Raw genomic sequence first — 10,805 nt, forward strand, 5'->3', positions numbered from 1 at the left:
AGTCAAGTATTAGTAGTCCAGTAGGCCAGTGGGAAGGCTCCCAGAGAAACTTACTATTTCAGATTCCAATTAGCCAGCTTCTAGTTAGGTCGACTATCGAGTCACCATTATAATACGCGGAGTAATAATAAATCCCTGATTAATCTAAAAGAACCAATTATTTATAAACTCCTTCCAAGACGAGTTGGAGACCTGTTTGTACGAACACAACAAAACCTTATCAAAATCCGTTGCATTAGTAGTTTAGAAGAACTAAGCGCACAAACAGACAGATGCGGATAGTGACTTTATTTTATACTATTTAGAAATGCTAACTCTTACTCTGAAAGAAGCTTGCGAGAAGAGAAATTGATAGAAAACATTTTAGTGAAGACTTTGGGCTTTGGATTAAATCTTACATTAATTAATTGCTTCATTTGCTAGAGTGGAAGATACTCTCAGTATCGCTCTGGTGTAAGTCCACCATTCAGAATTGAAATGTTGCTCGAAATGGCTTTGGCCGTGTTTGGTGACCAGATCTGAATAGCCAGATACTTCCCCACTTTCCTCTTCTCCATCTCCTTCCCCTCCACAATACCTTCGTCCTCACAACATACCCCAATTGGGGATGCCATAGTCTCACTAGCTCCAGACAGTTGGCAGCAGTTGGGACTCTTGTGTGGTTTAACATTAAAAAAAATATAAAATTATTATGTATTAGTATGTTCGAAAAACATAAAACAGAACACGACACAGAAAAATAAAAAGATAACAGTCGCAACTGGGAATCGAACTCGGATACCTATTATATCTTTAGGAAAGAGAGCCTGGTTTCGATTCCCAGTTGAGACCGTTATCTATTATTTATTTTTCTGTGTCTTGTTCTGTTTCACGTTTCATTCCGATATATTAGTACTATCATCTTCAATGATATATTACATTAATGGGTACAGCTTTCAAAAATTATTAAAAGAAAAGTTGTTCCAATAAAAATGAAATAATTACATATGAAATATTACATTATTGAATTTAAATGCAAAATAAAGTGTTTTGTATAAAAAAATAATATATTAGTGATAAATATACACTTTTTTGCTGTTGGTTGATATCACATTTTAAATTCACAAAATTTGTTAAAATTTTCTGAAAACTTTTTGTTTTTGAAGATTTCTCAAGCCGTGTCTCCTGTGACCATTTCAACCAAAGTGGAAAACGATAATACAGTACCGTATAATCAGCAAAAGTTAAATTTTACATTTACTGTATTATTTAGTTATTCAGAGAAATCAAGTGATTGTGTTCTCACCCACAATCAAATCACAGTGCAATGAAACAATAATTCATTTTTCTACACAGTAACCATGGATGAAGGGAAGCCCTGTGGAGACCGACTCCTGGTAATCTTGGTAAATTTCACCAAAGAATGTCACCAACGTAACTTCTTCGAAGTATACCCGTTCTCGGAAGAAGCTCCACGAGGCCACTGTGTATAGTATGGTACACACTGGGTTTAGAAGAATTATCTGCAATAATAAATTATTCATTACATTTTTATAAAAAGCGATCGCTTTGTGGTTTGACATAAGTAAATCAAATAAAATTCAGTTAAAACTACAATTATGTAATCAATGAAGAAGGTTATGTTAACACATTTTTGGTGGGTATTTTTTGCGCTGGCGCTACGCTGTTTCCGCAAATTTTGTTAATTTGTTTTAAATTTGAATGTTCTCGCTAGATCAGCAACGCTCACACCTCGTTCTCGCTTTTCATTTTACGTTTCATTTCTACAGTTTTATTCTCTTATGGCTGTCTTATATTGCCTTTCCTTCAGGGACATTTTTGTAAGGGTTATTAAACGTTACACGAAAAAAATTACAAATAATGTCTGAACACAAGTTTGGAAAAATGTGTGATCACATGCGACATTATGCTAGCGGAACGGGTGCTAACCAGAGACTGACGCTGAATTCCTGGCTCACAAGTGAGTGATGTGAAGATGGGACTTGCCCTTTCTGCGTCACTCGGCAGCATTTTTTTCGTTTTGCTCGTTATGGAAGGTGCTCGTTTTTAGAGGTTCCACTGTTATATTTTCACACTAGTATAACGTCGGTAATACCATATTTGTGAAACAAATCTAATTTGTACATTTTTTCTCAATATAAATTTTTGGTGGTGTTTTTTTATTCTCAACATTTAGGGGGCATTTCACCATTTCACAGATCAATTGGCGTTGACGCTAGCATTCCATAGACATTGCGGCAAAACATGACAGGCGTTGCAGTAGATTGGGTAACTGCAAACATTTTGCGATGTTGCCAGACTATTTCGAGTGTTATCTATCCGGAAGCTCGGCAACAATGGTGAAACGGTCGCCGTTGAATAACAAAGTTATTCTGATCTTTAAAGCCAGCCAACGGCTAGCTAGTCAGATATTTAACCCGACATAGTGAAATACCCCCTTAATCATCCCTTGAAGTTTCGGGATGTGAGCCTGAATTACGATTTATAAAAGTGTCTCATTTCTCTTTATTTTTTTGAAGAGAGACTAGTATTCCCAGATTACGAATAACCAGAAAATATTTCTATTACTACTACTCCTATTTCCATTATTATAAGAAGGAAAAGTTGCTTGTGCAATGATGGAGGACTTAGCTAGCAGAAGATTGAACCTGCGACACCTGGAACCAGTTGCATTTGTTACTTAGCTACTAACCTGTCATTCAATGTATCTCAGGTTTTCTATGATGGCCGGCATAATGAAGGAGACAGATTAACGGAAATTCTGTCAAATTCTGAGCAGTTCTGAAAAGAACACATTCGGAGAGAATGGAAATGTTTTGTGTGACTGACCTGAGTACCAATTGACCAGTAGAACCATCCCACGTAGCTCGGGTGACGGCATATTGCGTACAAACCGTGCGTCACTAAAACGTGATCTTCTTTCTTAGAAAATTGAACCTGAAAAAAAAACGTGTTCATTTAATTACTACATGGATGTTTAATTTTTAAATTTATTTTTATATATATAAAAATGAATGTGTCTTTGTTTGTCCCATACGGTGACCGGATGACTCATCAAAATGACAATTCAACACACCTATAAAAGGTGATATAAAGTCATTAAAAGTGATGAAACGAAAACTAGGATAAATAGTTACATATGTGGGACTACTTTATTTCCTCCCACATGTGGCAATACTATCGCGAATTAATCCGCTGCTAGACGCAAGCGAGCTGGGGAAGAGAAATCTCCATTCCTGTTTCAACCTTCGATCCTACCGCCACTCCCCCTACTCTTTCTGCCACCGTCTCCGCGTTCTGTAAAATTGTAATATTCGTCCTCGCGAATAAAATTAATTAATACTGCAGACACTCATTTCAATCTCCCATCTCCTGAACACAATTTACGGTTCGGGCAGCCACCGTAAATTATAAATAAGCATAGCTCTCATACATACATACTCATCGCTGCCACACATATGTAACTAAGTTTTTGTTTCATAACTTTATATCACCTTTTAAAGGTGTGTCGAATTGTCATTTTGAGGAGTTATCATGGAACCGTCCCATACATGTTCATATACAGTTCATCCGATTTCGATGAAAGTTTCAAAGTTCGTTCTTATTAGTGCCAGGAGTGTTTAGAGAGTGGTTTTAACAGTAGAAGAAGCTGGGGACACTCGAGAAAGGCATTATTGAGCACTGGAATGAGATACGGAGTAGAATTAAAGTTGACATTATGCACTTTTTTAACAGTAGAAAAAAAAAGTTATGAAAAGTGATGAAACAAAAACTAGGTTACTATTTATCCTAGTTTTTGTTTCATCACTTTTAATGACTATATCACCTTTTAAAGGTGTGTTGAATTGTCATTTCGAGGAGTTATCATGGAACCGTTGCATTCAAATATGCGTGTGATTTTATATATCTATTAATTATTATTATTTTTTTTTTTGGTAAATTTTTTTTTTTTTTTTATAAAGAAAGACAAACATTCCCGGGTTACGAATAACCCAACAATGTTTGAAAATCTCCTAATACCACCACAGAAAGCCGAAAATGTTGCTTGTGTTGTGATGGAGGACTTAGCCAGCCGAGGAATCGAACACGCGACGCTCGGGTGAGACCCAAGCGCTATGCCCACTCAACCACTGACCGGTCTTATGTTTAAGACAAGCTTTTTTTTATGCATAGCACAAAGGGTAACAATTATTTTACAAGCAATAATTATTAGCCTGAAACACTTATCCACATTGAAAAATCTCCTGATAAAAGATACATGACGCCAACGGGACTTGAACCCGTCCCTTGTTTCAGGTGAAAAAAATGTAACAAGCAGTAATTGTTGAATGAAACACTAGTGTTTATTGAATTATTTCGCGGATAAGAGATAAGCCGCCATAGCTCAGTGGTCAGAGCTGTCGACCGGAAATCGAAAGGACACGGGTTCAAGTCCCGTTGGCGTCATGTATCTTTTATCAGGAGATTTTTCAATGTGGATGAGTGTTTCAGGCTATTAATTATTGCTTGTAAAATAATTGTTATATATCTATATTATATAGATGTCACCTGTGACAGGTAAAAGCATGATTTTTTTTTTTTAAGTCATCTGTTGGACGAAAAGCAACACGCGCTATTGTTTTTTCTATCTGCACAGACAGACTGAACCACAGCAACACGTGGCAGGGTACAGCTAGTAGATAATAAAACTTACACAGTGGTTGAAGCTTTTCCTGGCTGTCAGCATAGCCCCCTTCCTCAATACCTCCCCTGCGATGCACACGGCCAGACCAAACAGGGAGATCATAAAGTATGTTTTGGATTCTGGAAGATAAAGGTTTAATATTATTTATGACGTATGCCGTTCCGCAGAATTAGGCAGAGAAGACGGTCTGCCGAACAATTCGGTCTATTCTTCTTGGTATATTATTCTGACTTTGACATTGCTGACTCAAGTATCTGGTTTCCGGCTTCTTCTGCTATTCACATTTGCGCCATATATTCTCCTTACAATCCTTTCGTCGTTCATTCGTTCACATAATATATAATAAAGATAATGCTTCGGATGACGAAATAGCCTTTCACGCATAACAATAATTACACAACAGAATTTGTTTATAAATAAACTGTTTTTTAAAAATTAGATCTAAGTCTAAAGTCATGGTGCCTGTTGTATGCTGAGGATGCGGTGCTTATTGCTAACAGTATGGAAGATCTACAGTCGCTCGGGTCTAGTATGAACGAAGTATGTATGAAGAATGAGTTAATGATGAATGCAAGTAAGTCTAAAGTCATGGGGTTTTAAAGAGAGAGTACGAAAACGGTGTGCAATATAGTTGCGAATGATGAATACTTGCAGCAGGTGGATGAGTTTGCGTATTTGGGAAGTATGTTTACGAGAGATGGGAAGGCTGACAGAAACATTGAAGAAAGGGTAAATGCAGGTAACTCCATTAATGGAGGACTGAATGCAGTTGGCGCTAACAAAAAACTGTCCAAAAAAGCTAAGCTAGCAGTCCATAATACTCCTGCTCTGATATATGGCAGTGATGTATAGAACTGGATGAAAGTAGACTGAATGCTGTAGAAATGAGATCCCTGAGGCGTATGTGCGGTAAAACCATGTATGATAGTTTGAGAAATGTAGAGATCTGTAAAGGCTGATCTAAAGGTAATAAGTTAGATTAAGAAAGAGATGCTCAGATGGTTTGGGAACGTAGAATGAAGAAAGGAGTGTAAGGAGAATATATGACGCAAATGTGAATGGAAGAAGAATTCGGGAACCAGATACTCGAGTCAGGCAATGTCAAGAGTCAGATAATAGAAGAGTATGTCTGAGAAAATGTATGAATGTAAATCAGGCAAAAAGTATATGCCAAAACGGAGTTGTTCATGATCACAGATTTTTCTTTCCAGATTTCATATTAAAGGTGTCTTACAAAACGATTCTTGCTAATTTTAAAAGACAAGAATCCTATCTTTATCTTTTTCAACACCACAACTTAAATCTTAGGCCCAGGCTACACGAGCGGTTCTCCCGCCGCGGGAGAACCGCTGTAAACCGCTCCAGACACAATTTACTATGAACGTTGTATGGCCCAGGCTACACGAGCGGTTCTCCCGCCGCGGCCGCTCGCGGTTCACGGGCGGGAGAAATTCGACCGCCGCATGCAGCGGTTCTCCCGCAGCGGATAACCGCCACGTTCATACTACACGAGCGGTTTCCCCGCTTTTGCTCATTCCCTGCGAGAGAGCGTTGTTGGTCGGTCGTGCGCGTGAAGGATTCATGTTACAACATGTTTGATACGGATGATACTGATTCATAATAGAAATACAAGATCGGCCTGCTTTATATGATGTAAAGTTAAATGATTACGCCAATCGAGAATTAAAAGCAAAGTTATGGATGGAGATAGGACAACAAATGATGGATCATTGGGATGATTTAGGACCAGAAGACAAAAACAGATCTAGTGAGTATACTTTTTATTCTTATACAGGGTGACCTCAAAAATGTTAGAGAAACTTTATAGGATGGTTTTGTATCGATAATGAACATTCTAGATCAGTTCCTATTAATTGAAATATGCTTGAAATTGTTTGGTTTTGCGATGCAGTTAACGTGAGTATGAATAAATGTACGCGAATTTGACTATTATAATGAACGCTTTTCCATCTTGAAAAGTTTCACCAATATTTTTGGGATCACAGGGTAACCATATGGCATTTACGAATATACAGTTTTTTTTTAAATCATAAAAGCTAAATAATAATGTTATAGTAATTGAAATTTAATGTTAGTAACCAGCGTCTTAATGAATCATCCTGTTTTGCCAAGGAACGGCACCAGGACCATTGAAGTATCGAATAAACGAATCTCTTACTGTAATGCCAGTAGATCGGCCTGCAACTGCCTGAACTACATCGTATTCTTCGAAATCACATTCAATCGTGTCTTCAAATCGATACCCATCTCTGCGTCTTACAAAGTTGTGTAGCACACAAGCTGCTTTTATAATGGGTATGGCACTCGGTGGATTGATCATGATGCTTGAATGAAAAATTCTCCACTTTGCGCTGAGAATACCAAACGCACATTCGACAAAACGGCGAGCTCTTGATAATCGATAGTTATAAATTTTCTTGGGCAATGTTATGTTTCGTAAAGAAAATGGTCTCATAACATTTTTGTTTAGACCAAACGCAGCGTCACCTACAAATACAAAAGGCACAGGTGGTTGTCCTATATTGTCAGGAAGATAAGCGGGCTCTGGTAGATCTAACTGAGAATTTATTAACTTTTGCCCAAAATTTGAACTTTTGAAGATTGATGAGTCAGCTTCTCGACCTGGAGCACCAATATCAATGGATGTAAAACAGTAGTCTGCGTCCACCACTCCAAACAAAATAAGAGAATGGTATTTTTTGTAATTAAAATATTTAGATCCACCTTTCGGAGGGCAAATAATTCTAATATGTTTGCCGTCCATGGCGCCAACGCAATTAGGGAAGTTCGCTTCTTTGTAAAATTTCTCAGCAATATTGATCCATTTTTCTTTATTTGGTTTTGGCATTTCTAAAGGTGCCAGTTCTTCCCAAATAGCTTGACATGTTTCTTTTACAATAAATGGTATGGTTTTTCGTGAAATTTGAAAATCGTATTCCAAATCTGTGAATGTTCCTCCTGAAGCCAAATATCTGAAAAAATAAATCATTGTCATCATCAGCCAATATTGTCTACTGCTGAACATAGGCCTGTCTCGGAGCTCGCCACAACGTAAAAAATAATAGATGCATTATAAATATAATATATTTCTTTTTTTTACAGTAAAAGATCTCATGAAGAAGTGGAAGAACATCAAAGACAGTTATATGAAAGAAGTCAGAAACCAACACAGTGTCGGGACAATCAACACAAAAAAAAAAAGATATATTTATTTTGACCTCTTGTCCTTTTTACGCCCTACTGCTGCCAGTACTTCAGACGAACGTGAGTCTAATATTTCTCCTGTGGTTTTAACACAAAATCAGGAGATAGAAGCAGATGTTCTAATGAGACCACCTCAAGAAAGACAAGTTTCTATGAAGAAAAACCAAAAAGAAAAAAATGCAATTCCTCAAATAACCAAAATTTTGAACGAAAGTTTGCAATTGCAAAAAGATAACAAGGATAAGGATGAAAAGGGAAATCGTGCATTTCTTATGTCGTTTGTACCCATTATGAATTCGATGACACCAGATTTGACTATGGAAACCAGATATCAAATCACCAGTTTATTCAGAAATATACAAAGAAAGCAAACAACCTACGCAAATAATGAAAATACAAATCCCGATATTCCCAGCAACTTGTCTGAATTTATTTACCGCAGAAACCAGGATGGGAGCTCAGGCTCAAGAACATATTCTGAAGCATTTTCTCCAATAAGCAGAGTAGCATCGCCACAAAATGAGACTGCTTCTGACACATCACAAGAAAATGATGATTATTATAATATTATATCTTACCTACCTCTTCAATAAATTACTCTGGTCTACTTTTTATTAATAATTTTTTTTAAATAAAATAATAAATAATATTATGTGATTTTATTTACCTGAGTGTGATAGCCAAGCGTTCTGCAGGTTTGATGGATCGTCGCATGTTTGTATCTTGTTTGTTAATACTATGGCTCACAATTGATAGAAGTTCATCAAACGAGTTCACAGACATTCTGTAGTATGTGAAGAACTTTTGAGGATTATCTCGGTGTACACTAAACATTAAATGAAATATTCCGGAATTTAAACGATTACTTAATATTGGTGCCACCCAAACACTTCGTCGTTTTTTTTTTTAATAACTCTATTAAAATAGCGCTGCAAGAGCAGTGATCATTGGCGGATCCATTTTGAAGAATGAACCAAATAATGTCCGCGGTCGCTTTCTCGAGCGGTTTCCCGCGGCGGGAGAACCGCTCGTGTAGCCTGGGCCCGTCTGTAGCGGTTTACAAGCGGTTCTCCCGCGGCGGGAGAACCGCTCGTGTAGCCTGGGCCTTAATCTCGTTTCTGTTATATAAAAAGTTAATTAAAACTCCTGTTTAGATATAGGAAATATATTTCTTTCCTTTTAAAGATAATGCATAAATCATTGGATGATTCTATTCTTTATCTCTGATTTTTAATGATCTGTAATCCTGATATAATATTATGGAGAACCATAAACTGTAAACAAAGGACCTGTCTTGCTTAAACATTCCATTCCCGTGGCTCGTGAACGAAGCTGTGAGATTTCACACCAGTAAACTGTTTTGTTGAATCTTGGAACTGTTATTTCATATTGCGTCAAGACCTGTGCCCCTTCTCTCGCAACGTATCCGTGATATTAGTATCAATTCTAAAGGGATAAAAAAGAAAGAATCACACCGTTTCTCCGCAAGGATAGGCAGAGAGGACTGATCGCCACATAACTCGGTCTTGGCACACATTCCTTGCCTCATTCACATTCATAAATACTCTTCTATTATTCTGACTCTTGACATGGCCTGACTCAAGTATTTGATTCACTTGATCGTGCCATGTCTTCCCAGGCGTCCCCGACTTCTACCATTCACATTTGCACAATATATTTTCCTTACACTCCTTTCTTCGTTCATTCACTCTAAATGCCCAAACCATCTAAGCGTGCCTTTCTTTATCTTACTCATTACGCTTAAATCAGCCTTGCATTATTTGCAGATCTCCACATTTCTCACATGATCGTAAATGGTTTTACCACACATATGCCTCAGAGATATCATTTCTCTTGAAAATGTATCCCTTTGAACATATGTTATTTTATAACCTAAGTTTGAGCCTCCCAACACTCCTTTGTTTGTCATTCATTAAATAGAAGCCTCTTGGTTGGTCGGTTTTCAGGTATTTATAGTTCTCGTAAGTCCTTTCATCAAAGAGTTGATATTTGCATTCTAACCTGGGAAGAAATACATCTCCAGCGCCCACTCCACCCAGCTGGCTACCGCTGCTACTCCGTACTGCACGCTGTGGTTCAGTATGAAGGAATCCAGCGACAGGGAGTCAGGATTGGAAATGGCTATGGCCAGGAACTCTCCGTAATGGAAGGCGGACATCACCGCAGCGTACATGCCGAACACGCGCCACCCATCCGGCGAACATGACAGATATATCCCTGTCGCAAATGCACAACCAAGAAACGTAGCCCGAACTGCCACCTGTTAGAAGAAGTACATCATTTAGAAATGCATTATTTGATGCTATCGGAATGAGAGATTGGTAGATTTGTAAAAAAAACCATCAGGAATAGTAATTTCATTGCATTCGTTTTGTTGGCACTTACATCGTATATAAATCCACGAAGATAAAACCTTAGAAATATGTTAATAACGGATAAATATAGGATAGGACCCCAGAATATGGTGCCCCAAACCTTTGGCATTAATCCTAGATACGCCTCGGTCAGGTAAATCGACGTAAATAACAAAGCCGAGAAGGAAAAATAGCCGAGGCTCTGGTAGCCGATTTCAGACATTTTGTACGTGCTTTCCAAATATCACATCGCGGAGAAAGAAGCATCAGAAGAAATCACCCTTTTTATAAGCCTGCGAGTGTAAATTATATCAAAACATCTCTTTTGTGCAACAATTACTTCGAAATCTTATCTGACAACCAGAAAACTTTTATAACCTATCATTTTTGACGCAAGAGTGTTGTCATTAAAAAATATTTATTCCCCAGAAAAATACTTAATTTTTACAGGAACGCTCCAAAAGTGAACTGATTTTTACTATATGGGCACAGAATATTATTAAATACACAAAAGCGAAAAG

The 10,805-nt window shown here is 37.5% G+C and overlaps 1 protein-coding gene across 1 annotated transcript; it reads right to left on the minus strand.

Annotated features, from left to right (window-relative positions):
* Positions 1 to 791: 791 nt before the first annotated feature.
* Positions 792 to 10,668, minus strand: Icmt (isoprenylcysteine carboxylmethyltransferase ste14). Its single transcript, XM_089636035.1, has 5 exons — positions 10,316 to 10,668; positions 9,932 to 10,190; positions 4,694 to 4,803; positions 2,830 to 2,937; positions 792 to 1,502 (listed from the first exon to the last, which is right to left on the minus strand). Exons 1-5 carry the CDS (start codon positions 10,505 to 10,507, stop codon positions 1,320 to 1,322), a joined length of 852 nt encoding a protein of 283 aa, XP_089492161.1. The 5' UTR covers positions 10,508 to 10,668; the 3' UTR covers positions 792 to 1,319.
* Positions 10,669 to 10,805: the final 137 nt, after the last annotated feature.

This window comes from Hesperophylax consimilis, chromosome 10 (genome assembly GCF_061612785.1).
Source record: "Hesperophylax consimilis isolate HC1 chromosome 10, BYU_Hcon_1.0, whole genome shotgun sequence".
In the NCBI taxonomy this organism is placed as follows: Eukaryota; Metazoa; Arthropoda; class Insecta; order Trichoptera; family Limnephilidae; genus Hesperophylax; species Hesperophylax consimilis.

Bases quoted from the DNA above. Each gene is read 5' to 3' on its own strand.
- Icmt (XM_089636035.1), bottom strand. From the start codon at position 10,507: ATGTCTGAAATCGGCTACCAGAGCCTCGGCTATTTTTCCTTCTCGGCT. The intron at 10,191-10,315 runs GTAAGTGCCAAC...TTCTTCTAACAG, and splicing joins TTCGTGGATTTATATACGAT to GTGGCAGTTCGGGCTACGTT. The intron at 1,503-2,829 runs GTCAGTCACACA...TTATTATTGCAG, and splicing joins ACTGGTCAATTGGTACTCAG to ATAATTCTTCTAAACCCAGT.